This window comes from Panthera tigris, chromosome B1 (genome assembly GCF_018350195.1).
Source record: "Panthera tigris isolate Pti1 chromosome B1, P.tigris_Pti1_mat1.1, whole genome shotgun sequence".
Lineage (NCBI taxonomy): Eukaryota > Metazoa > Chordata > Mammalia > Carnivora > Felidae > Panthera > Panthera tigris.
Genome location: NC_056663.1, coordinates 197,193,642 through 197,220,378, shown reverse-complemented (window position 1 = coordinate 197,220,378; position 26,737 = coordinate 197,193,642). Strand labels below are relative to the sequence as shown.

Genomic DNA, 26,737 nt, shown 5'->3' with positions numbered 1-26,737 from the left:
TGAGGCCCGACGAGAAGTGTCTGACCTCGAAGAGCCCCCCCACCCCTCCAGCCACACCGACCTCGTCTCCGGAGCTGTGAGCAGTCGCTCTGTGGTTTGAGCCGCCCAGCCTGTGATGCTTTGGCACGGAGGCCCAACGACTAAGACAGGAGGAGAGGTCAAGAGTGACCCCCGTGCCCTGTGGACGGAGACCACCTGCTCTCACGCTGGGAACACGAGCGTGCTTGGTCGCTCGTGTCCGGCAGGGGCCGGCAGAACGCAGCAGACGGAACCGTGCCTCCCGGCCAACTCCCCGGAAACAGACGGGACACTCAGGCCTGGGAGCCGAGGCGGGAGCGAGAGTCACCTTGGATCTTGACCCTGGTCTCGGGGTCACTCAGGGTCCAGACGTACACCATCATGTCCATGCCGCCGGACGCAAAGTGTTCGTTGTCTGGGGACCAGGCCAGGCAGACGATCTTTGCATGGTGTCCATAAAAGACGTTGTTCTCCTAGTCGCGGGGTGAGAACAGAAAGGTGGTAGTCAGGGTTCAGGCCAGAGTGGCGTGTGTCACCTCGCCCGGCCCTCGCGGTGACAATGAGGGTCGATTTCAGAGGCGCTTTCTCTGCCAGGCACTGTGCACGTCTCACGGACGCCTCAGAAGAACCCACGGTGCCCGCTGCTCTGTGAGAGGAGGAAACTGAGGCCCAGGAAGGAGCGCCCCAACATCAAGCAGCAGCCACTGCGTCCCCTGGGCCCCCTGCATCACAGCACTTATCCTGAAGCGCTAGATGTGTGTGCGGTCCACACTGAGCCCTTGGCCCAGCGAGGGGACAGGAACACCTGCCGAGAAACAGCCACCCAGGCTCAAAGGGGTCCTGCTCCGTGCAGGCAGCGCTCAGTGAAGTGAATGCTCGGGGCAGAGGGAGGCCGGCCTGCCTCTCCCCTCACACACCTGCCCTCTACCCTGGAGCCCAGGCTGGGGGCAGGGGCCCGGACAGAGGCTGTGAGCTGGACGAGGCCTAATGCTTCCCTTGATGCTTTAGGAATGCTTTTCCTTCAGAGCACTCCGTTTTCTTATTCCCTAGAAAGGGTCCACCTGATGGTGATTTTCTTTCCCAAGTGTGCCTGGTCTGTGCACTGCTGGTCCCGCTCCCGAGGACCGCTCACTTAGCAGGCCGTGAACCAGACCTGGGCGGCATAGAGACGAAGTCATTTACATAGAGTCTGAGGAACGTGGTCAGGGGGCCGAAGGAAATCTGGGAGGCGGGGTGTTCTGTCCGTGGAGGTCCGGGTTCCAGGCGTGTGCCCGACTCCAGCGTATACCTGCATTCGCTCACACCTGCCGTCAGAAGTGACGTTACGGGAAAGACATCAACTAAAAGGAGACTCCCCTCTAGTTAACGACACATAAGCCTAAGTATTTACGGGGAAACATACGGACGTCTGTAGTTTACTTTAAAAGCACCCAAAATGAAGATGAAAACGACTGGATGGATGAGGGGACACAGCGAGACATTAATGGCAGAATCTAGATGGTAAATTCTTCAGCCTCTGCCATGTTCCAACCCATCCTAAGTGCGGGGGCTGGCACACTGAAGGGCCCAGGGACCCGGAACCCCCCAGCCAGTGCCCCCCGCTGTGGCCACAGACAGCAAGCGACAGAACCCCTAGCTGAGCTCAGTCCCCTGTCTGTGAACCGGGGCGAACAGCTCTGGGCCCGAGTTCTCCCCACGATGAACGCTCCCGCCCCTTGGCTGTGAAGTTCCTTGGCTGTCCTCCCAGGCCCAGGCACGTCTACCCTCGCTGAGCCGCTGCCCAGCTTCCTACCCAACCCCACCCCACCCCCGCCCTGCCCCCACACGAACAGTGCTGGGATGATCAGTGTCCACCTTCCCAAGACTTTAAATGGCAGTGAGACTCCAGAGGAAAATCTAGTCTCAGCCCTTCGACCTTGGCGAAAAAGAAGGTCCCTGAGACCAGGAGTCACTTAGCCAGGCAATCCGGGTGACCGATCGGTCTGTCTTCCCAGCACACCTCGCCGGTGCCCGGGGCCCTTCCTGGCAACCGTTCTGCCTCATTAACCAGCCACAAGCTCCTGGACGACAGGGTGTATCTCCCTGCCCTATGTCACTCAGCTCTGAGAGCATGGGTGCCACGTGGTCTTGGGCATCCGTGGCTCCCCACTCGCCATCTGCACCGCCCGGCACGGGGACAGAGCCTCGCGGCCCGCCCACTCACCGAGTAACCATCAGCGACGCTGAAGACCGTGACCACTTTGCTGGCATCACACACGGCGAGGAAGGCGCCATCGTGGGAGTATGCCACATCGGTCACAGGGCCCTTGGCCTCCAGGAGCTTGCCCTCGTCCTTCAGCGTGGTGCCCAGGATGGAGTACAAGCGGACATTCCCATCCTGCAGGACAGAAGAGCGGCAGGTCACTTCCCGTTGTGTGCACACGAGTGCACACAGGCGTGTACACACACACACACACACACACACGCACGCACGCTCCTGACACCCTCCTAAAACCTCTCAGCAGTTCCCAGGGCTCGCTCAGCACAGTGGGAAGAATTACTCGGGAGGGTAATTGAAATGCAGAATGCTAGGCACCCCCAATTCTGACTCTGTGTTTGGGTGCTCAGGATTCTGCCTTTTTTCATAAATGTTCCAGTAAGTTCTAACACAGGTGACCACAGGCCAAGCTCTGAGAATGACCTATACATGACAGCACTCCAGTGAGGGCCCTTGGTCTGGCTCTGTCCCTTCTGGCCACACTGCCTGTCCCCTGTGCTCTGTCCCTGCCCTGCTTCCTTCAGGTACCAACTCACTCCGACCAGGCCCCTGCTCTGTCCAGCCTGCTGTTGCCTAGGATGCCCTGTGGCTGCCCTGGGAGGCAGATGGAGGGCCAGCCCGCCCCCTTGGGGCAGTCGAGCTGTCAGTGTGGCACAGACAATCTCAGGTCTCCTAGCTATGTCCACGACGCACTCCTCTCTGCCTCTAACATGGGAGGAACAGCCACGTCCAGCCCCCGCAGGGTTCCTGAGCACGGGAGTCCCGGAGCTCACGCGACAAGCCCATCCAATGCCTAATGCAGCAGGGGTCGGGGCTCCACGTCTCGTGAGCACACTGCCCACAAGGAACACATTCCAGCGAAGGAAAAGCCTGTGTTCACAGATGGCACATGAAGCACATCCTGGGAGGCCCACACCGATGTCCACTACTGGGCCAAGTACGTGATGGGACAGCCACCTGCTGCAAGGTCATCAAAATAAACCAAGACGGCTAGTGTGTGTGAGACGTGGGGAAACTCGGTATAGACATACGTATGTCCTGTGCCATCATGGCGATTCATAGGCCGGGAGTGGTAGACAACCAGGAAAGATGGAAGCTGCCGAGGCCTCGGGGTACCAGCTGAGGGGACGACAAACTAGCCATCTTTCTTTTCAAGAGAAACAGTAAAGGTCTGATAAGCAGGGCACAGTGGTACGGCCTTGCAGGGGGAACACCAGGTTCAAACCCCACATCTGACCTTGACCTCCTACCCCGGGACCATGGCTGTGAGCTCCTCCCTAAGAAGGTGAAACCTGTTTCTCAGAACCTGCCAGAGGACAGCATCTGGAAAGGAATGGGGGACGGGCCCAGGAAAGACCACTGGGACTGCAGGTGCGCCGGCCGACGGAGACGGTGTCTGGGCCGGGTGGGAGCCCTGTGGGAACCGCCGGGGCTGTGGCCCAGTCCCGGCCTTGGGCTGCCTGGTGGGAGGAGGTGCGGTGCGCCCTGTGGAGGCGCAGCCACACTCACAGGGACACGTCTGCTGCCGCACGGACAGGCAGCAAGGACAAGTGGAGTGGCCAGCGTGGAGCTGATGCACCCCACGTGCCAGGTGCAAGCCACGCCCCCAGGCCAGCCTTTCGACCCTCACGCCGGATCCATGAGGACGGCCGAGCGCCTCTCGGTGGGCAGCTGATCCCCGGGTCCTCAAGCGGCTGGGGAGCAGGCGGCCCCTGGCCGGTCTCTGACACGGCAGGTGCTGCCTGACGCCCGCTTCCTTCCCTGGAGGCACGAAGGTCTGCCGGACCTCCTCCGCCAGGGGCCCCCCAGGACCAGACGGGAAGAAGGGAACCGGTTTGCCTCGGCCTGGCGGGCAAAGACCGGGCCCGCGGCTCTAGGTTTAGAGAGCGGGAGCGCCACACGGTGCAAGACAGGGCCGGCACTGAAGGAAAACCCTGAACCTATCGGGTCAGCGCTGCTTCCGAGGCGCTGAGCATCTTCTCGTCACGCTCCCTTCTACAACCTGCAAGCCCAGCTCATCCATGCTGGTCCTCTCAACATGCCAAGTCACGCGTGCCCCAAGTACTCACGTGGCCGATGGCTCCTGCCGCAGGCCCTCCGGCCCAGTACCACCCCGCCTGAGCTCACTGCCTGGGGCCCCCACCACTCCCCTCCCGTCCTGCCTCGGGTCAGCCCCGCGCTCATATGGCTCATGTCACCCCCAAACCACCCAGACGAGCCAGGGCAGAGGACGTGAGGGACGGGAGCCTTACCGCGCCCCCGACAGCCACCGTCTCACCGCTGGGGTGCACCGCCACGACTTCGGGCTCGTAGCCAGGGTCGTCGATGCTGAAGCACTTCTTCTGATCTTTGAGCAGGACGATCTGAAAAGCACAGTCCACCAGTCAAGGTGCAGTGGCCAGGGTCAGATTGCTCGGCCCTGCTCTGAGCTCTGTCCCGAAGCTCGCTGGGGGCGGAGGCCCTGGGACCCTGGTTCCGTGCGCCCTCCCTTGCTAGCCGTTGGGGACAGGGACAGTTCCTAGTCACGGTATCACAATACCAGCTGCTGTCACCATCGCCACGTTACTGCCATTGCCACTACGAGCACCCACTCCTCGGGAAGCCATCTGCCATCTGAACTCCCTTCCTCGTTACACAGTAAACGAGCCTTGCCGAACAGCGTTCTCACGAGGTTCAAGAGACACAAACGTTTGGCTCTAAGGCAACACTGGGAACGAACGGGACACACGACGATTCTCAGTTCTGGTTTCCCAGGTCCAAAGAAACCCCCTTCGCAGCTCCGATCTGCAGCGTGTGAAACCTCCAACGTGTCAGACGGGCGTCCCCCACGGCTGGGGAGACGGTGTTGGTACCCGTCTTCCAGACAGAAAACCGGGCCCCAGGGGTGGGCGCCAGCGGGCAGAGAGCAGAGCCAGGCCCACGTCCACGGAGGCTCTTTCCCCCCAACAGGCCTCCTCCAGAGCGCGCCTGGTCCCAGGGAGCGGGAAGGACAGCGCGCGCGGGTGGCACACAGAGAGGCGGCTGGAGGCGCCCCACCGCGCCCCCTGGCAGCACGTCCCTGCTTTCCTCGGACTCCGTCGGGGGCAGGACGGAGTCCTCAGGCAGGGCTGAGCGCCTGGGAGTCCCAGCCCCACCGAGGGGCTCCGCACACAGACCTACTCAGCCTCCCAGGCTAAAAGACGCTGGAGGTGCCTCAACATTATCAAATATAGTCCCCACCAGAAGCAAAATAGCCGCTGAAGTTCACGCAGCGTGTGCCACAGCCTTGCCAATGGTGCTGCACGCGCTGTGGGCCCCTCCCCCACCCCGGAGAGGGCACCGTCACCCCACCCACCGTGCGAGGAGAAACTGGGGTACACCCAGAGCCACAGGTCCGAGGCCTCACAACTCGCAAAACCAAGCTGTGGGGCGCCTGGGTGGCTCAGTCAGTTAAGCCACCATGATTTCGGCTCAGGTCATGATCTCGCAGTTCGTGAGTTTGAGCACCGTGTCGGGCTCTGTGCTGACAGCTCAGAGCCTGGAGGCTGCTTCGGATTCTGGGTCTCCCTCTTTCTGCCCCTCCCCCACTCATGTGCTCTTTCTCAAAAATAAACATTAAAAAAAAATTTTTAATAAAAGACAGGAAAAAAACCAAAATAAACCCAGAAAACAAACCACCAAGCTGGGACGCACATCCGGGCCCACAAGACCTCAGCGTCCCCGGCTAGCACAGCGTACCTCCTGCCATCTGGTGGGGACCCTCTGCCGCCCTGCACCCCCACTTGCTCCTTGCCTCCCCTCTTGCCACCAGCTCACTGGCCTGTTCCCAGACAGCATGGCCCTGATCTGGGACAGCTTTGTCTTCACCCCACCGCACCCCGGCCCGAGCTGCCAGCTGTCCCCCCCGCCCCCCTCTCCAGTGGCTTCTGCTTCTGGTGTCCTATGGGGTGAGGGCCAGGGGAAGAGGAGCAGGTGGGTGGGTGCCGGTACCCTCACTGAGACATGAAAATGCACCTGAACAACCTGCCCCTGTCACCCGCCCAGCAGGTGCGGGCACTGGGTTTACCCGACAGGGGAGGCCTTAGGAGCGTGAGCATCTGAGACGAGGCTGGACCCTGGCTGTTTCCTGACCTAGAATCACAGCCCCCTTCTGGCATGTTCCGCTGACCCTACGGCCTGCACTGGGGAGTTCAAGAGAAGCTTCCTACCCGGAGCGGGGGAGGGGCAGGGCCAGGGCAGCAGCGGCACGGCACGGAACGACGCTGTGCTCCGTGGCCCCCCTGACCCGCTTGCACACGCCTCGCCGCCGTGAGCCTTGGAGGAGGGCCTGTCAGGACGGCCCTCCGCAGGCAGGAAACTGCCGCCTGAGGCCCTGCCACAGAGCCCAGCCCCGCCCATCCTTCTGGAAGGCTGCCTCTCCGTGCCCCCTCCCCCGCCCCCTCCCCCGCCCCACAGCGCTCCACGCGGTTCACTCCAGCAGTTCTCCCACTGACCACCCAGGCTGCCTGGTAATCGCCCGGCCGAAGTTCCTCTTATCCGGGACGCGGAAGTCCGTTGGCGCGGCACAGGGTGGGGCGGCTACTCGGAGCGGCCAGCCTTCTCTAGCAGGGCTGTCGCTCCTGCCATCGGGGGCTCGGTCACTCCTGCCCTCCCTGATCTACATGGCGGGACGCCCGGGTCTGCGGACACGCGCCGCCTGTTTCGGAGCAGGACGTGGTATGGAGCGGGTCAGGCTGGGGTCTCAGTCGAGAGACCAGAGATGCTGACATGCTGAAAGATCAGGTGTGTAGGTGGCCCGTCTTGAACAGGAACCCAGGCTGCACAGCTGGAATGGCCCAGGTGCCCCGGCCATCACGCAGCCTTGGGGAAGAGAGCAGACTACTGTCTGCCTCGGCCTCGTTTACGAACGAACTTACACGGGCACGAGGGGCCGGACCCACACGTCCTCGAAATCCTCCCCGTGAGCTGTCAGGGAGGGAGGAGAAAAGCAGAACCCAGAGAGGGCAAGGAACGTGCATGGAATCACACGGTTCCAGGGCTCGGGGCTGGGATGTGAACTCCTGTCGTGAGGAGGACGCCGCCCCTGCTGTGCCTCCAGCAGGCCTTGTGGGCCGATGGACACGGGGGGTGCCGTGGGAGGCCGGACCCCGGTGCCAGGCCGAGACCGGGTCGAGCAACGGCTCCCTGTTGACTCAGCCAACCCGGTGGTTCCCCCTCCCATCCCCCCACTTGCAAAGGCATACGAAAGCCTTGTCAAGGCTGAGAAATCTAATTCCTGAAGCCTGTGGTCTGTGGGTGTTGGCAGTAATGTTACCCCCCTTTCTACCCCAGGTCAAAGAGAAACAAACATGGGAACTGTGTTTTGCTAGCAATCTATCAACAAGGTCTTGTTGTGACCCGTTTAGAAGGTACACAGAACTAAATGTTTTGGCTGGCAGCGATCATGTGAAACCTGTTTATTCTTAGAATGACCTGATCCATAAGAGTCTTGACATAAAAGACTGTGTACAGCAACAATAAAGCCGTCACTTGGGCCATCAGCCCAGGGGACCCTCCTGTTCCCAAACTGGCTTCTGTTCTTTTTTTTTTCTTACGTTCCCCTACCCTCAGGACCCTGATCTCGGTGTTTGTTGCGCCGGTCGCAACAGGATGCCTGATGCGCGACAGCTGCCCAGGTACGAATCGCAGCTCTGCCCTCTGTCTGCCGCAGACCGTGGGCAAGCAGCTTACCCTCCTTGTGCCTCTGTTTCCTCATCTATAAAATGGGGATGATGCTGTCCTAGAGGACAGGACTGCTGAGGACCGACTGAGCGAACACACGTGCAGTGCTCGGTACAGACAGGTGTCAGAGCTCCTGTCAAACGGGAGAGCAGCACAGCTCGGACCTCAGACCTGGCGCTCCGCTGCTCCCTCTGGCCAGACCGACGCGGACCTACCTGCCCGATGCACACGACCACGGTGTAGCCTCCAGGGCCCACAGCCACGCACTTGGGTTGGACGTCCAGCTTCACAACCCCCTGCCCGCTGTTGGAGACAAGGGAAAACGCATTACACCCGCCTCACGGGGGCTCAGTGTGAGTGTTAAGCACACCACACACTCATTGCACACCCGAGCAACTCGGGGTAGGAAGTGAAAGCTCTACTCCGTCCGTGCCACAGGAGCCACGAGCGGAGACCTGGGACCACAGAGGAAGGACCCTTTCTGGGACAGAGACCAGAGATCACACAGGGGCTGGTGGCAGGCAAGAGGAAGTAAGGAAGGGGGCCCCTGACGAGCTGTTGGCCCCCATCCCTGGCGTTCCCAGGGCACAGATCGAACTGAGCCCATCCCTCACGCCAGCAGCCACATAGCCACTCTGCTCAGCACGGTGACCCTTCCGAAGAAGCTGGCACGTTCATGGGTGAAAATCCTGTGTTCGCTTTTGGCGGACGCCCTGAAACCATGCCCTAGGGGAACTTGCACACACACACACCCCTGTGACCAGGCCAAATGCGGGGTCCACGTGGCTCGGGGTTTCCCTCCGGTGAGGCTCAGGGCGCCGCACCGTGTGCAGCTCCCAGGAAGGCTTTCACGGGGGCCGTGCTGATGCGGGGTCACTACGGGGCAGCACGGAGGGCGGCTGGGGCCTGGACGCCGGGCTCTGGGCCAGCTTCTGCCCTTTACCGTGAGGCTCGGCTGACTCCAGGCCCGGTCCTGCCAGGTGCGGGGGGGACACACCGCATCCAAGTGAGGGTCACCAGCATGTCTCCAGGAGCCTGGAGGGACGGGGGTCCGCACACGGAGCACAGTGGGGAGGCAGGGGGTGGGGGGAGACAGGTGCCCCATCCGTGCTTCTACGAGCCAGACCTTGCTCTCCTTCCTCCCCACTGTGCACGGGAAGCTACAGGCTATTTGCTAACAGCCGCTATCCCAGCTCCGGGGCCGGCCAGTTCAAGACCCCAGAGCCAGACGAAACACCACCGCCTCTCACTCAGATCACCTGGGTGCCTGTCTGTCCTCTGGAGCCACCTGCCACGTGCCAGGGGCCTTCGAGGGCCTTGCTGGGCCTTCCCAACAGCCCGCAAGGCAGCCTCGTCTCCTCTGTTGCCTTCCTTCGCTGTTGAGGAACAGAATGAGGAAGGCACTCGGGCTGAGATGTTCTGCCTACTTCCCAGGCAGAGTCTACACCCGTCATGGTCTACGTGGGCCACCTGGACTCTAACCTGGCCCGTGGCCGAAGGCCTGGCCCCGGGAGCCTTTGGGGACAGTGCTGAGAAGAGCCACGTGTCATCGGCAGCACTAAGCTGTGCAGGCAAAGGGCCTCCTGTTCCAGGGCGCGCGCTCCGGCCCCGGCCCGCTCACCTGTAGTCCCTCAGCGTGAGGTCGGTGTACCGCACCGTATCGTCCATGCTGCAGCTCACCAGCTGCCCAGACTCGTCCACGGTCATCCTGGACACCTGGTTCGTGTGGCCCTTGCCGGCGAAGGAGTCGTTCTCCCCGGTCTCTGAATCCCAGTAATGTGGGGCGGGGGGTTAAGGAAAGGCCACCTCCAGGAGACGGTGCAGGCCCCACTGGGGAGGCCTGGCCATCCCTCGCTTGGGGCAGCGTATTCGGGACAGGACCGTGGGCACGGGGCCCGAGGGGAAGCCCAGGGCAAGTTTACGTCTCAATTCCAGGACAGGCGTTCTGGTGTCGCAGCGAGCAGGCCACTGAGGACACGCTGAGTTACAAACAGTGCAACCTGAGGCCACGGGAGCCGATCATGGGACCGCACCAGTCCCCACCAGCTGACGGTGTGCGCGGGTCACAGCCCCCCCGTGACGGGCTCCTGCAGCGAGGGGACGGGGCCCTGCCAGAGTGGAGGCTGGCCAGTAACTTGTCACCAGGACGGGACGCCGTGCGGCTGAGCCCATGCTGCAGCCTGCTTTCTGCGGCGGGCCATGCAGCCCGGGACCGTCGGCAGGAGACTGGTCCCTCCCCACGCAAGCTGATGGCCAGCTAGGACCACCACATAACAGTCCGGGGCTGACCCACCTGGCAGGGCAGGTTTATAGACCGTGGGTTTGGGGTGTTCCGGTAGAAGGTGTGTTTTAAGCTATGGGACTTCTCTTTCATATGAACAATCGCAAATCTCACTTTAAATGAAGATCATCACCCCCATCAGAAAGCTACAGTTGTGCTCCACTGTTGACATGCTCTTGTGATGGAGACCCTAGCCCTCCATACCCGAGGGAACATTAGTACCTGGGAGCCTTGGGGGTTCATGTCGGTGTGCTCCGGTGCCGGGGCAGACCTGGAAGGGGAGGGGGGCCACACCAGGGCAGCTGAAGATGGCACGCTGCTCCAGGAGAGACAGATTCTAGAGCCTTCTCTGCCTCTGATTCTAATGCAGCTCCCACCGTATGCCACCCTCCTTACATTTGACGGGGTAGAGAGTGACCTATGTGCCCCCTCCCCCGGGGTGTGGGGAGACCTCCCTAGCCGGATCTCTCCCCTGAAAACCGCAGAGCCTTGGAGAGATGAGCCGGCTTTGCAGGGGTGAGGAAGGAGCACGCAGTTCCAGGACAGCCCCTTCCAGGAGCTAAGAAGCACGCAGACTAGGAAAGTCCACACAGGGGCAGGCCTTTCACACGGCGCCAGCAGCTGGATGACCTGCCCGGGCCCCACCCAGCACCCTATGGACCGCAATCCTGAGGGGGAGGGGCTACCGGCCCCAGGCCACAAACAGCGCGGCTGTGAGGGCGGCTTCACGTGCTTCCAGAGAAAGTCTCCAGGGACCGTCAGGAACCTCACCAGAGGGAGAAACAGGCTCCAGTCCCTTGCTGCCCACAAGCAGTGTGAGTCTGCGGAAGGCCCTGGAGCGTTCCGAGCTTCGGTCTTCCACTTTTAAAACAAGGGGACCGTCCTGAAAGGTTCTAGCTTCTGCTGAATTCTAAGACTCCTGACTCACTGCTTATGAGAGGGATCGGGCCGCCCGAGGGGCCCACGCAGAAGAGAGGCAGCTTGGTCCAGAGTTCCATCCAGAGCCACTCCCAGCCGCCCAGGAGAAAGTGACACCCGCCAGGTCTGGGCTGCAGCCTTGTCCCCGGTGTGGACACGGCCCGTCTGAGCAGCCAGGGCTGGCTGCGCCCTGCTGCTGCCACCTGGCTGTCCTTGCCTCTGGCTCCGCGAGGACAGAAACCTCCCACGTCTCCTGCCAGCGGCCCCACAGCCAGCTCTGTGAGTCAAAGGATATTAATGTGTCCATCGTGGCTCCCGGAGTAGATGTAGGACTTGCCTCCGTTTTTGTGCACCGTCAGACACTGGATTGACTTGCTGTGACCCTGTGGGGGACACGGACGGGGCAGGGTGAGCGCGGAGAGCACAGCACCTGCCGCTGCAACTTGCCAGCCACCCTCTACTGACTGACACGCGTCCCTGGGTGACAAAGAGGCGGAAGACCCTCGACACTGCCGCTGACGTCAGTGGCAACACCCGGCGGCCCCCCGCGTGCCTGCAAACGCCTCCCCGGAGTCCCGGTCGGCTTTATCCCCAGCTGACTGAGCAGGTGACAAAATCGTATCGTGCAGCCTCTTCCCTCCTAGTACCTCAGCTCAACCCGGGCCAAGGACAGGATCTAAGGGAGCCCAGGAGCCAAGAGCCTCGTCTCAGTAGCGCCCCCACAAGGGGGAAATGCTGCTCACACCTGTGGAGCTGCAGCAGCTAACAGACGGGTCTCGGGAGGGTCTGGCGCTCAGAGGCGGGTGGAGCGGCGTCCGGGCCACCCAAAGAGACCCAGGCAGTCCTGGGGTGCTGCTGACAGCCTATTCTCTTCCCAGACCTGTAACTCACAAGCTGTTCGAGGGCTCTGACCCCCACCCCCCCCCCAACCTCCCTGCCTGGCAATGTGGCAGGCACAGAGGACTCTACAGCCGGACCTCTGCTGCAAAGGGGACACGTAACCCCTCTTAACTGTTAAGGGGGTGGGGGGCCTGATCACTGATCCCCCTTCACCAGGGGCGGGAGGAGGGCCTTTCCCAGTAATGCTCTGCTGACAGTTGGCACAATTTTGCACAGGCCCCGACTCAGGAACTTCCAAGCTTTCTGTGGGGTTCCACTTGTTGCCATGATGCGGCAAGTGTCTTCAGAGGAACGGTGCACAGTTCTCAGGGGACATACTGGGCTACTCCCACCTCCTGTCTCCTTCTAGGACAGGGCCCTGCCAGCCCTGACACTTTAAGTGTGGTCCTCAGACCAGAGTCTGCCCCACTGGGCGTCCACCTGTGTCCTGGGGACTCGGGACCTGCACTCGGTAAGATGCCCTGGGGCTCTGTGCACAATCCCTGCCTGGGGCCGCCGCCTCACCTGGGAACTTGTGAGAACCCCGGGCTCTCGCGTGCCCCACAGATGTCCACGGACGAACCCAGCTGCCGTGTTTTAACAAGCTGGCCCTATCGGATGAGCCTGATGGACCTTCTCCCTTGAGAATCGGTGCTCCGGCTACACAGGAGAATCCCCTGGGTGTGTTTACAAGTACCAGCACCTAGGCCCATCCCTACAGGGATGACCCAGTCCCTCTGGGGCAAGCCAGGCACCAGGCCTTTTTAAATCTGAACATGCAACCAAGTCTGAGAACTGCTCTTCTGACTCCAGTCTTTTCCTGAGCTCCCACATGTGGCTTAGAAACCCCTGCAGCCCAGGATCGGCACCAGATACATTGGGATTCACACACCTACACGCTGGCAGGCACGGGGCCAGAAGTCTCTTCTGAGAACTGTGAAAGCCCACAAGATTCCCTGAGCTGGCCTGGGAGAACGGAAGCCTAACTTGTGGTCCCTGTGCTTCTGGTGGCCTATGGCAAACCGCCCTCCTGGGCACAGGTGGGCTGATGGCGATGCCTGAATGTCTCAAGCAATTTCTCCCCATCACATGTGGAGGCCCAGCAAAGTGACTGTGTCCTGGGGTGGGGCCCACCCCCAGCGCCCCAACGCTCAGTGTCAGGCCGGATACACCTTCACGGCACGTCCATCACACCAGGCTGGGGCCTAACTCAAGGAGGGGTCCCCATGCCCCGTCCTCAGGGCCAAGGTGGGTGAAGCTTCATGACAGCAGATGGCACGAGGCCAGCAGTGAGGACAGATGCAGCCGTTGCAGTGGGTCAGTCCTCCCTCCACGCAGCATCCGCACCTGAATGGGACACAGTGGTTCCCACCCTGGACGATGCCTCCCTTGACTCCTGGGCAGAAGCAAGGCCTGCAGGGATAGCAGCAGAGCCCGCCCTGTCCTCAGGGAGCTCCTGGCTCTTGCCTGGCTGCTGATTTCCAGAGATAATGAGATCACAAGGGCTAAGGCGGGAGAAGACGCACTCATCCCTGTCAAAGGAGGGGCACTGGGGGCAGACCCTGGGCATCACCCGGCCCAAGGAAGCCTGCAGGTGACAGGACGGGAGCCGGGGACAGGGTCCTACCACCTCCCGTGGCTTGCTGCTGCACAAACTCCCAGCTGGGCATTCAAGGCCTCTGTACCCTAAGGTCCACCTGCTTCTCCAAGCTCATTCCCTGCCACGGGCCTTCCCTGCTTGAACCACCCAAAACCCAAAGTCTCTCCTTCCCACGTTCAAATGCCACCTAAACGCCAAGGTCCAGCGCCAAGGCCTCCTGATCCTCCTTGAGGCTCTCTGCGGGCCCTCCGTGTCTGTAGCGATGCCCTTGGGCTCCGTGTGTTACACCTGGAAGCTCCGAAGTGAGGGAGGCTGCCCCAGGGAGGTCAGAGGGGCTCCTGACCGCAGGGTGAGGGCCACCGTCCAACAACCCAGGCCCTGAATCCTGGCGCTTCTAGAAACTCAAGGAGAGCTCGACATCTGGACTCTCACTTCTGCTGAACGCACGTCCCACTTGCCAAGCCCCCAGGGCCGGCCCCTAACTCAGCCTCACCTTGATGACCCGCAGGGGCTTGCTGGGGTTGTTTCTGTCCAGGTAATTGATGTACCCGGACAGGGAGACGCTGAGCAGGTGGTCCTTCTGCCACAAGCAGCCCAGCTGCTGGTCCAGGACGGTGGAGCCCATCGTAAACGTGCTGACGACAGAGTTCACGTTGACGTCCCAAATCTTAGAGGTTTTGTCTCCGGAGGCAGAAAGCAAGTGGGTGCCGTCAGGACTCCAACTGATCTGTCAAATGGAACAGTGGACCACGTGTCAGAGAACAGAGTGGGAAGGGGCCTCAGGAAGCAGCCTGTCCACAGCCCTCAGCCCGGGAGGGACCCGCTGGGACCACGACACCCTTTCCACGGGACCCTGAAGCCCACTACCGCCGCCCCTGCTTCCAACTCTTCACTGATGATGGCAAACACAGATGCCGCCCGACCACAGCCGCAGACAAATCTGTACTCACGGCATAAATGCCTCCGTCGTGAGCCTTGTTTCCTCCCAGGGCACACACTTTCTCTCCCGTCTTTCCATCATAGATGTAGATCTTTTGAGGAATAAACACACACACACACACACACGGGTCACAGGTGTGAGGATGCTCTTGCCAGCTGTGCGTGAAACCAGCCCTTCCTGCCACGGCTCTACTGTCAAGAGTCTGCTACTGTGACTCCTAAAAAAAAGCAACCTAAAACGAGTGCTAACGGGATTTCCAGCTCTATTAAAAAGGAAAAAGGTAGGGCGCCTGTGTGGCTCAGTCAGTTGTGTACCTGACTCTTGATTTTGGCTCACGTCGTGATCTCAGGGTTGGGGGATCGACCCCCCACATCAGGCTCTGTACTGAGCGCAGAATCTGCCTGGGATTCTCTCTCTCTCCCCCTCTGCCCTCACCCCGCTCACACTCTCTCCAAAAATAGAAAACAAAAGGAGAGGTGAAAAGGGGTCCACCAACCCAGTAACCCGAGCGCCTTCCAGGAGCGGGAGGGAGGGGGAGTTCTAGTTCCTCATGGGAAGACGGGCTTTGGAGGGTCTGCCTGCCCTGAACCACTGGGAGGCCATCGATGAGCCCCCGCCCCCGCCCTCAGCCCTCACCTGGCCATCCGCGCTGGCTGTGGCAAACCTGTTCCCGTCAGGAGAGAATCGCACACAGTTGACAAAGCGGCTGTGGTCCTGTGGGAAAGTGTACAGTTATCCACCTGACGACGGGAGGTTCTGGAAAGTTCTTTATGAAATATGCAGTCTGCTTCACACATCCACTCTGGCTGCCGATGTGAACTGCCAGGTCACAGGACGACCTCAGGGCTTAAATAAACAAGTCTGAAGCAGCCCCTGACTCACTGGGAGGGCCAGGCCTCCCCATTCCCACACTCAGGGTGCATTCCTTCCCCTCTGGCAGACACAACCCGCCCTCTTCCCTCAGGGGCCCAGTGAGAACTCCAGTCCAGAACCTGGAGGCCTCTTGGCTGAGTCTCCAGGGTGCAGCACCTTGGGTTGGAGCTAACAACCAGAAATTCAACGATGGTCATGTACTTCCTGGGAGTAAGACTCCAAGTGACCCTCCAGGGGTGAGTCCCTTTCCTAGAGGAACAACTCACTCTTTCCCAAATCGAGGGTTCGTATAAGAAAACATCCTCTAAACACCCCCTGCCCCTCCCCACCCTGGCAAGCACTATTAGCTCTCCCAAGGGTAAGAAGGGTTAACTGCTTCTGTGGGTATAAACAGCTAACCTTCAGGAAAACCCCCCACTCATCACCTGCCCCACAGTGCCCTCCAAAGCCAAGCACTGACTCAACTTAATCAGGAGCTGCGTGCGAGGGGTCCGCATGTGTGTCTGTCATGTTATGGGTTGAATTATGCCCCAAAGACACAAGCTGAATTGGTGCTATCTGAATGGAAACCTCACTTGGAAAGAGGGTCTTTCCAGAAGCAATCAAGATGAGGTCATTAGCATGGTCCTAATGCAATGACCCAGACGGGTGGGGGGGGGGGGGGTGGGGGGGCAGAACAAGCCCAGATAGAGGCGGACTGGGGTTAGGCTCCCTTGAGCCAAAGAACCCCAGAGGTAACAGAATTGGGAAGGAGTCGGGGGGTGGAGGAACAAGCTGGGGACACCTGGATCTCAGGCTCTGGCTTCCAGAAACGAGAACAAATGCCTGGCGATCACGCCGCGTGTTGCCGAACTTCGTTAGGGCACGTGGAACGCGTCATCCGAAACGCTCCTGCGGTCACAACCCTTCACGGACACCGTGACCACTGTCCTCATGAAGAAACCCAGGCCAGGAAGGAGAAGTCGGGGCTGGGTTCCCGGGCAGTGGAGCCCCAGAGCCGGGATCAAAGGAATCCATGTGTCTGCAAAGTCCAGCTGGGAGGGGGAGGACGGGTTTCCCTGGTGGAGGCAGCCCTCGCTCCACAGCACCACATGACTGCGATCTGGCTCCAGGCCAGGCACTCAGGCCCCACGAGATGCGGTCCCCGTCCTGAGCTGGAGCCCAAAGCAGGCCCGGCACCTCCTATTCAGCACTTCCTCCCCTTCCCTCAGCTGTAGGCCAGAAGCAGCCAAAGCCGCATCTCACCGGGAGGGACCCCCTGCAGGGGTGGGGAGGCCAGGTCACCCTCGAGGGACCAGCTGGGACAAGAAAGGAGAGACCAGCTGGGACAAGAAAGCCTGAGCACCGAGGGGGGCGATGCTGGTGGCTGGTTTACACAGCCTGCTTTCCTTCCTGCCTCCTTCTGGTGAGCACCGTCATGGGGCTGGGACTTGGCTCTGACCGAAGAACTTGTCCTCTGGGGCACCATCACCGGTGCCCCTGACGGAGGCACGACGGGCTCACGGCTTCAGCCCGCACTTGGCTTTGGTTGTGCGACCGCTAGGAGGCGGTCCCTATTACGAACAGGCCACCCACCCGCCTCCCGGGGCCCAGCTTCCACCGGGGTGACAGGGACCTGAGTTTGCTGTGTGTGCCTATCTGTGTTAAGGCTGGCCTTCCCTGCTCCCGGGTCTGTGCTCCGAGACCAGCAGCAGGAGCAGTCCAGCAACGTGAGCCACAGTGGAACCAAACTGCTCTCCAAACCAGGATCCTACGAGCCCTCCTGGCTGCTTCTGCCTCCACCACCATCACCGGTCACCCGCCACCTAACCACCGCGAGGGCTTCAGGGAGCCTCCAGGCACTTCCCAGGAGACAAGAGGGCTGGGAGAGAACCCGGGGCTCCTATTTCTCCTCCAGAGCTCTGGACTTGACTGCACTGGCTCTGGGGCCTTCCGGCGGGGAGCCACCCAGGTGCTGTCCATCCAGCCGCGGCCGGCCCAGGGAAGCAGGGCCCCCCCAAACTGGGACACCAAAAGCATGCACGACAAATGGAGCAGACCCTGGGCTAAATAGGGGGCTACGGTGGGGTGCTGATTCCCCTTTACTGGGCGTAAGGAATATACTATGAATTAGCTGGCCAGCCATCATTCAATTCCGCCTCGTAGCAAACTTCAGTTTTGCCGGTTCCCTTAGAGAACAGGAATGTCCCCGTATCCAAACCCCAGCTGGCCTTAGTCAGGACACCCTCCTGAAGGGCACCGGACACCCAAGCCCCACACCTGCCCAGGTCCAGCCAACAGCTGGAGCGATCCCACTGTGCTGCCACAGCCTCTCCCCAGACCCTCCGCCCCATCTCTCTGAATCGGGTCTCTGAGAGCACTCAGTACCCCTGATGTTACAGGGGACACCACACGGTGGGTCTGTGGCCCTTCTCCCTGCTGGAACGCAGCATGCCCCTCCCTCCCCAGGCCCGGGAACAAGGCAGGCTGTGGGACAGCCCCGGCCGGTCTGGCGCGGGCCAGGCACGGCAGACAAGCCGAGGCCCAGGCGCTGTGTGAACCCAAGGCCTCGGGCTTTAGAAACTCCTCCCCGTCAGCTTTTCCTGCAGCTTGAGCCAAGAGCCCAAATGAGCCGGAGACTGATGTCTGCTCCCGAAATAGCCCACTTAAAGGGAGACGGCAGTGAACAGCCCGTTAACCAAAAAAGTGAGGGCTAAAAATAGCCCGCTCCACGGGGAGGTGAGGCCTGAGTGCAAGAAGGACCGGGTCTGGGGAAACTTCACAGGGAGGGTTCAGACATCCGAAGGCTTCCTGCGGCTGCCTAACCCAGCCACCACCTACTGAGCGGGGGCTCCCGGCCCCTCCCCAACCCCCCAGAGGAGTCACGGCACAGGCCATCCCCCATCCCCTGATGTGGAAGGCCCTCGGGGTCCGGTCTAATCCTGTCCGCCCATCAGTCACGGCGAACACTCACTGGAGCTCTGGCGGGGACCCGGTCAGTGGATCCTCCCCAGAACGCCCCACTGTCATTATCTCCCCATCATCACCTGACCCCCCCCATCACCCCCTCTCGACACCGAGAACACGGAGTCATTGAAGCCATTAGGTAATAAGTAATGTACCTGAGCCCACGTCACTGATAGGGTCAGAGCACCACGGGGCTCCCTGGCCTGACTCCAGCTGGTCAGCTCAGATGTCCCCTCTGGGAGCCCTCCCTGGCTCCGCTGGCCTCAGCCGTCCCCTGAACATTCGACTGCTACTGACACTCACAGCGACGTGCCCCAGGCCCACCTGCCTTGTTCCCTGTCATGAGCTCGTGGAGGGAGGAACAGGCTCCAACGTTGGTGCCCTCCCCGAGCCCAGCCTCCACAGCCAGTGCTCTGAGAAGGGGTTTCTGAAACATGGCCTCGCCTTGCTTCGGTCTGTGTCACCTCCACACCCGGCTCCCCACCCCCCCCCCCCCCGCTCTGAAGTCTTCCCTGTAAGGTGGTGCGAGGGGCCGCACTGCATCCTTCGCCAAGTTCCTCGCCAGCCTCAGCCTGGCTGAGAAGCACCAAAGTGACCCCTACCCTCTGCCTCTCCCGCCACCCTGGACAGACTGGTTCAGCTACCGCGGACTCCGGGGAAAGAGGACCAGAGAAGGCGACAGCAAGCTTCTCCGTCTGAGCCTGGCTGGGCCAGTCACCCTGCCGTCGGCCACGGCTTGTGCGGGAGGCCAGGAAGGAAGCGGGGGAGGGGACGTGCCCTGCTGCCCGCCAGCACACCCGTCGCGAACGCACCCACAGCTCTCTGAAAAGCAAGACCAGTGCACACGAGGGCGGAAAGGCTAGGCCTGACCAGGCAGGGCATTCTGTGGGCCCAGCCCAGGCCCCCGATACACTTCGAAGGAGCCATATGGCTGCTTCGTGCCCTGTTGTGAGTCAGGAAACGGGAGAAACACCACCAGAAAATCCTGCATATCAGAGCTCCAATTTTACTTCACGGTCTGGAAAGGCAGCAGTTCTAATAATAGCGAAGACAGATTTGTAGCTCACGTCCCCTCCCGCTGTGTAGAGGGACGTGGGACGCCCCCCGCCTGGAGCCGCCTGTGGAGGGGGAGACGCCACGGGCGGCAGGGGAGAGCCGCTCCCAGAGCAGCCGACCGCACCGCACCGCACCCGCACCTGGGAGGAGAGGAGACCAGGTGTCCCCCCGCCGCAGGGGCTCCCTCCGCTCTCACACACTCGGGCGGGAAGTTTCCACCTCCAGGTCAGCCGGCCGCAGCCTGCGGAAGCAGGCCCGGGGCACAGGAGTGCCGGTTCGGCAATCGTTGAATTAGACAAACTGCCCTAGCGACCACAACACCTGGAAGCGGGTCGGGATGTGGACGCAGTCTTCCGAAGGGCCTGCTCCAGAAGGGGCGTCCACGGTCGGCCCGGGGCGGCCAACCTGCTCACCGGACGGAGGAGGAAGCGCGGGGGCAGAGACTCGCGGAGCACCCCAGCGGGCAGGTGCATCGGCGCGGCAGGCCAGCGGACGATGCTCAGCTGGGCCGGTTCTCACCCGTCCAGACGCATCCATTGCAGGGACGCGCTTGGCGGGGAAGACATGCCTGCGGCAGAGGAGTGGGCAAGGGCCCACCCGCCCCTTCTTTCTTAGCTCCTCAAAGGGAACCTCTACCTTTACCCACAGAACGCCAGGGCCAGGGGCGGAGACGGCGATGCCCAAAGCCTCTGTCCTACACCCGGCCTCCTATGGTCCCGGGGGGCCGGGGGGGCCCACGGCCTCTGAAATATGGGTGGGCCCGGGCCTATTCAGGTGAAGGTTCCCCCACCCTGTGTTTCTACAGCCTCCTGGGCTCGCTGCGGTTTTAGGTGAAGGAACACTAACGCTGAACCCAGAGTCTGAGGGCTCAGCAGAGGGTGGCTGACGCTGATCCAGGACTCAGGCCTGGAGGAACCAGGAGTCTATACTCCCTCTGTACGACATGAGCGGCTGGTTTAAACCAATAAACTCGAGAACAAAAAAGGAAAGCAATTTGATTCCCCTCCTCAGGCCAGCAGGACGGGCAGGTGGTCTGACGTGAGTGAGTATGGTCGCTCTGGTTTGTCTCGAAACCCCCGCGCTTCCCCTCGGGTATGAGCGCCGTCGGCTTATTTCAGTGCGTGCTGACACTGAGAGCACAACCTCTTTGGTTGCTCTTTCTCAGGGCAACTGGAACTCAGCTCCTCTGTGCTCCCGACGTGCCCACCCTTATCCCATGGCCTTAAACGTGCTCGAGAGGAAGAAGGCAAGAAGCTGGAGCCTGGACGGGTGGACAGCCAGCCATCCACTCCAGCTTTACTCCGGGGTTTTGAGGCTCCAGGGCAGACACACGTGCACAAGTCAGACTCATCTACAAAGCTGTCAACACTTTACAAGGCATTTTGGGTGGGTGCCCGGGGGGGGCGGGGGGCAAGTGCTCTCCCCATCCTTTACCCTCTAGGCCAACTGAGCCTGTTAGAATCTTCTCCAACGGAAGCCCAAGGAACTCCTCGTGGACACGGAGACGTTCACCAGCAGCTCACGTGCGCCCACAGCTCGGCGGGGCCGGCGGAGGAGGGCCGTCACCATCCGTCTCCTGAAGAGACCCGGAATGCCAATCGCCCACCCGAGGGTCGCAGAGCCAGCCAGCTGCCGCGCTGGGCGGCCACCCAGTGCCCCCCATTCCCGGCCCACAGCCCTTCTGACCTCTCCCAGGTCCTTACGCAGAACCCGCGGGTGACAGGTTCCACAGGCAGACTGTGGGGACGAGCTGTGTGCCCTTTCTGGGCAAACGTCCGCACCTGACCCCCCACCCCCCCCCCCCCCCCGGGCCAGGGTGTTGGGGCGAGGGCTGTGTTCTACAGATTAGAAAGGAAAACGGAACGGAAGGGCCTTCTGGCCAAGGCCCCAAGTGAGCACGTGGAGAAGGCTGGCAGTGGGGTGAAGTCACAGGCTCGAGCTGACTGGACTCAAAACCTGGCTCCGCTTACTTGCCACTGAGCGGCTCCCTGCCGGGTTTTCTCTCCATCTGCGAAGAGGAAACCATCCCTCCCGGGGCGGGGAAGGGAGCCCCACCAGCTCAGAGCCCAGATCACAGCCAAGTGAAATCAAACAGCGGGGGAGGCGGAGGGGGGGACCTGGGGGCAGGGACAGCTTCACCGAGACGAGCTAGGACGACCTCCTGTTGCCACAGAAACCTCCTGTCTCCGTCCTCCTTCCCCTCCTGGGTGCGAGGCAGGACGCTCAGTTATCTGACCCCATCTGACTCAGCACTCACCGCTCACCCTGTATCCCACGGTACGTCCGCCTGCACGTAGGAAGCACGGACCTCGAGCCACAGCCTTCAACAAAGCCGCCACCACCTACAAGCCAGGCAGCAGTCACAGGAGACAGCCACACGGACTGCTGCAAAGGGACCTCCGAGCTGCACGCTCTGCAGGGCACAGAAAGCCTTGCTGTGCTTCCCATGCAGCCGGCCAGGCCCTGCTCAAGGGCCCCGGGGACGGATGGAAGCCTGTTTCACTACCAGCAGGAACCCCTGCAGAGCCCTTCAGTGTCCGACAGCAAATTCCGCCCACTGCCCCAGTGCTGCCCTGTGGGGGACCTGCTGAGGAAGTGTCATCATCCTTTCTAGCCACACCCTGCCCGCTATCCATGAATCACTGTGGTTAGTCACCGGAGTTAAGAGCAGGCCCCAGTGAGTCTCTTTAAGGGCATTCTCTCATTTAATCCTCCATGAGGTAGGGCAAGGAACCGCTCTGGACCCGCGGGCAGCTGTGCAGTAAAGTTCATGGTTAAAATGCTCTGGTATCGATGCCTCCATACCCACCTTGCAGACGGGAAAAGGGAGGCTTAGGTTCAGACCCTCGTCGCAGTCAGGGAGCACGTGCAGGGCTAGGACATGCTCCGCTAAGGCATTTAGAGCACGAGTCTTTGAGAGTCGAAGCATCTAACTCTCTTCATCACATGTCACGTTCCAGCCGCGACCCTGCCCTCATCACCTCACCAGACGAGACAAATCCAGGTATCCCCGGAAGCTCGCCACCTCGACCGCTCGGGAGGCTCAGCAGGTCACAAGCTGGCACCACCAGAGCCAGGCCTGGGCCACCCCTTTCTGACAAGGCTCCTCCAGCCAGAACGCTCACCTGGCCACACGGCATCAGAGACGCACCCTCCCTGCAACCCCAGAAACATACACCTCTCCGGGGGCGAGCGCCTCCCTGCTGGAAGCATCCAGGCGGGCCTGAGCGCAGGACTAGGCGGGCCGGGGGCTCGAGTGCTGCCCCACGCGCTTCGTGTGTGAAGTTCCCCTGTAAACTCCACTTCCGTCCACGCGTCAACACGTCATGACGTTAATGGCACGTGCCTGCGACCCAGCTGCCATAGCTGCAGGTCTAGACTGCTGGTTTCGCGTGCAAGCCACCCCCAGGGGGAAGTCCACTTACGCCGATTGTGAACTTGAACTTGAACGGTGGCCCCTCAAAGAACGCGGCACAGTTATCGTCACTGCCCGTTGCCAGCCGGTACGGCCTGCTCTGCTTGATGTCCACGCTGTTGATGACTTTGTTGTGTCCCGTGATCTCGCCCACAGAAGAGCCACTGTCCCACAGGAAGACGGCTCCAAACCTTGACCCAATGAGAGGAGTCACAGGAAAAAGTCAACCCTGGGGACAGTCAATGAGATGTGGGCAGCTGAGTGGCCAGTGCTCGGGGTGGGGGTGGGCAGTGCTCGTGGCCACACTTCACGCACGCTCGTTAAAGGAGTCAACGCTGAAGGCCTCCCATGGTTTTAGCCCTGCACAGTATTTGCTGGAGAATCCGAGAGCAAGTGCCTTTGGGAAGGGACTGGAATCCCTATTCGGTCTATATGGTCGAGGCCGACAGGCCTCCCATGTGGAATGTGCCTTAGAAACACCTGCCAGGGGAGTAGCCCTATGGCTTACCAGTTTCCTAACAGTTTTACTGGGCGGGACCAAGATATTTAGCAGCCGCCACCCCTGCTGGAAAGGCGAGGATGTCCTGCGCTCAGCTGGCATCTGATAAAAACGTACCGTGGGGGTTACTACGTGTGACTGAATGAAAACGGAATTGCTGAGACCAACAGGATGACTGGAAAAGTTATGGCAGAATTAATACCTGTCAGAACACGCAGTAAAAATAGCCTCTGAGTAGGGAGATGTGTGCCCGCCAAATTCCAAGTGCTTGACGGTGGCCGTGGTGCCCTGGGGGGAACCCTGACCTCGCTCGGCGTCAGAAACCTGAGTCGCGGTACCGACCCCGCTGGTCACTAGAGCCGTGAGCGCGGTGGCCACTGCGGGCCACCTGCCCCCTCTTCCTTCGTTAAGTGACCATCTCAGGTGGGGTGCACAGCTCCCTGCAGCCAGGTGTGGCCATGGCATGCTGGGAGGGACCCCAGTAACGCTCCTGAGAGCTGTAACTCTTTCACCTTCTCGTTTCCTGCAGCCTGGACTGTGGGCATGACGGCTGGAGCTCCAGGAGGTGAGGGGCCACGGATGTCAGAGACAGAGAGAAGGTACCAGGGCCGCGGGGGGACTCCACACGAGTCCAAGCTGGCCCAGGTGTCACTGCTCCCCTCCCACCGGGGGCACCCGGAAAGAAAGCAAAGCCAAGGGACACGGGCAGGGAGGGCCGAAGCCAGAGACTCACTTCTCCCTTCCTTCCCCGACCACTGCGATCCTCTTACTGTCTTCCGTCCAAGCAATGTCCTTGATCTTTCCAGCGAAAGGCTGATACTCATACTTTAAGAGGTGCTCCTTCTGCGTGGTATCCCAGATCCTCAGCTTCCCAGATACATCTGTGGACACAAGGGGGTTGCGAGAGCCATGTTTACCCCTGGGGCAGGGCCGTGTGGGCACAGGGCACGCCCGGACAGCACCGCCCAGGGTTCCCAGGCTTGCTGGCGTTGCCCGAGGCTGCTGCTGGGAGGAGGGACGTGTCTCAGGTAAGCAAAACCCGCCACCGGTCAATCAGAGCCCGTGGCCTCTGTGAGGGCCACTACCGGGTCTCTGGGGGGCGCCAGCAGTCACCTGGATGACGCACCCTGGGTGTGGATCAGAACGCCCAGAGACACGCGGAGGCACACTTCCAAGGCATCAGGAAGCGGTCTGGTTCTGGGACTGTGGTTTCCTCGTAGGGGGATCCAAGCGGCGCACGGGTCTCAGGCAGCTTTCTTAACGCTTGGGACCGAAGTTCTTCATTTCCAAAGTGTGACAGTACTAGTGACGGCCACCTCTCCCGTGCAGTGGCCGTGCTCACACAGACAAGGAGTGCAGCTGTGTGGAGCTAATGCATGCCGTGACGCGCACGGTGGCCCCCACCGGGGCTCCCCTCCACTCCACCCGTGCCGCCCTCTGGCATCTAAGGCACAGCCCACAGCCCAGACGACTTGGGTACTGCCGGATCCCCGTGTGAGGCCCACGAGGGTCCTGGAAGGGGAAGCGGCACATCCTTCCCTTCCCCGCCAGGGTCCCGTCACCAAGTTAGTCATCACTTCACAGCGAACTAAGGCTCCGCAGGAGGCTGCCGGAGAGCCTGACCCATGAGCAAACCCCAGGGGCCCACAGTCCCGTGCGGCAGACAGGGAGAAGCTGACTTCCACATGGGGAGCACCACGCGGGGGTCCTGGGGACCTGGTGCTCTCTGGGCGAGGCCTGGGAAGGCTGCCTGGCCGAGGTGAGCTGCAAAGGGGACCTGCAGCCAGGGGCGTCCCTAACAAGGCAGCCAGCAGGAAAGGAAAGGAAAAAGCAGAGGCTAGGTGTGCACGACGGACACTCACGCTCACACGTGCGCACACACTCATGCACACACCAGGCTGTGGTCGGCTGTGCCCAGGCCGGTCCAGGGGGCTCTACGGAGTCGTGTAGAATCGGCATCTACACTTGAGTGCAGCAGAGGCTGACAGTGTCCCACCCGCTCGACCAGGACAGACCCAGCCTTCCCGCCTCCCTGGGCTCTGCTTCCTGGGCGGCTCAGGCTCCTTCCCAGGCCCGGCACCAGCTGCTTGCCCCATGCCTCCCTCACCAGACCGCCAGCCGCCTCCCACGGGCCCTGCTCGTCCGGTATAACTGACGACGTGACGTTACTTTCAGGGGTACAACTCAGGGATGCGACAAGTTTGCACATTACGCCGTGCTCACAAGTAGCTACCTTCTGTCCCCACACGTCGTTATCGCAGCGTCACCGACTATATTCCCCGAGCTGTGCCTTTCGTTCCCGTGACTTCCTTACTCCACACCTGGAAGCCTGTATGACCGACCCTCTCCCCTCCACCCATTTTCCCACCCCCACCCCCTCCCCTCTAGCCACCACCAGCATGTTCTCCGTATTTATAGGTCTGATTCTGCTTTTTGTTAATTCATCCTTTTTTTAAGATTCCACTCCTAAGAGGAATCACACGGTATTTCTCCTTCTCAGTCTGCTTTGCTTAGCAGAATACCTTCTAGGTCCTCCCGTGGTATCTCAAGTGGCGCGGTCTCATCCTTTTTATGACCGTGTCATGTTCCACTGTGTGTATGTATATATATACATATGTGCATATACATATGTGTATACACATATATATATATATACACACATACACATACATATACACGCCACATTGTCTGTATCCGTTCATCTACTGAGAGACCCTTAGCTTGCTTCCATACATTTAATCCTTTCTGGAAGCAGCTGGGACTAGAAAAGAGACAGTGGGACTTGAAGGCCAGGTGCTCAGGCCCAACTGGGGCAGGCAGCACCCTGTGCAGTCATGAGATACTGTTCAAGGGCCCACGAGCCCCAAGCCCATGCTAAGTGCTGAGGGCACAGCAAAGACACCTTCCCTGGGATACAGGACACCTGCAGGAGGCCACAGACGATGGGGAAAGAGTGCCTGCTGTCTGCCACTTGGAAGGCGTCTCCCGCTCCAGGCAGTAAGAGGGGGGCACTGAGGGGGGCAGTCTGGGTGAGCCTGCCCCCTCTCTCCAGCAGCTTAGTAACATGGCGGGGGGGGGGCGGTGACAGGGAGCAGGGAGTGTGAGGGCCCTTCAGTGCCTTTCATCAAGGCCTCTCCTCTATGTTCCTCACTTGAGCAACTCTCCTCTCCTCTCCTCTCCTCTAGGCATGGGGCCCTCTCCTGGATGCCCGCCACTCTGCAGCCTGGGATTCACAGCCCGGGGGGTGCCCCAGGGACTGAGCATGGGGCACAGACCGCCAGCATCAAAATTACACAAGGAAGACACTGCTGGAGGGGACTGGGCCTGCCCTGGAAATGGCTCTGCACTGAGAACA

General features: G+C 60.9%; 1 protein-coding gene across 1 annotated transcript in view; it reads right to left on the bottom strand.

The window, feature by feature from the left end:
• The window catches only part of WDR1 (WD repeat domain 1), a 43,869-nt gene that overhangs the window by 2,333 nt on the left and 14,799 nt on the right, over positions 1–26,737 (bottom strand). The window contains exons 4-14 of the mRNA XM_042984932.1: positions 24,116–24,263; positions 22,894–23,074; positions 15,230–15,307; positions 14,604–14,684; positions 14,147–14,380; positions 11,470–11,557; positions 9,597–9,753; positions 8,191–8,278; positions 4,528–4,638; positions 2,222–2,395; positions 347–491 (exon numbers count right to left, since the gene is read on the bottom strand). Of these exons, the coding sequence (XP_042840866.1) occupies positions 347–491; positions 2,222–2,395; positions 4,528–4,638; positions 8,191–8,278; positions 9,597–9,753; positions 11,470–11,557; positions 14,147–14,380; positions 14,604–14,684; positions 15,230–15,307; positions 22,894–23,074; positions 24,116–24,263 (1,485 nt within the window). The remainder of the gene's footprint in view (positions 1–346; positions 492–2,221; positions 2,396–4,527; positions 4,639–8,190; positions 8,279–9,596; positions 9,754–11,469; positions 11,558–14,146; positions 14,381–14,603; positions 14,685–15,229; positions 15,308–22,893; positions 23,075–24,115; positions 24,264–26,737) is intronic.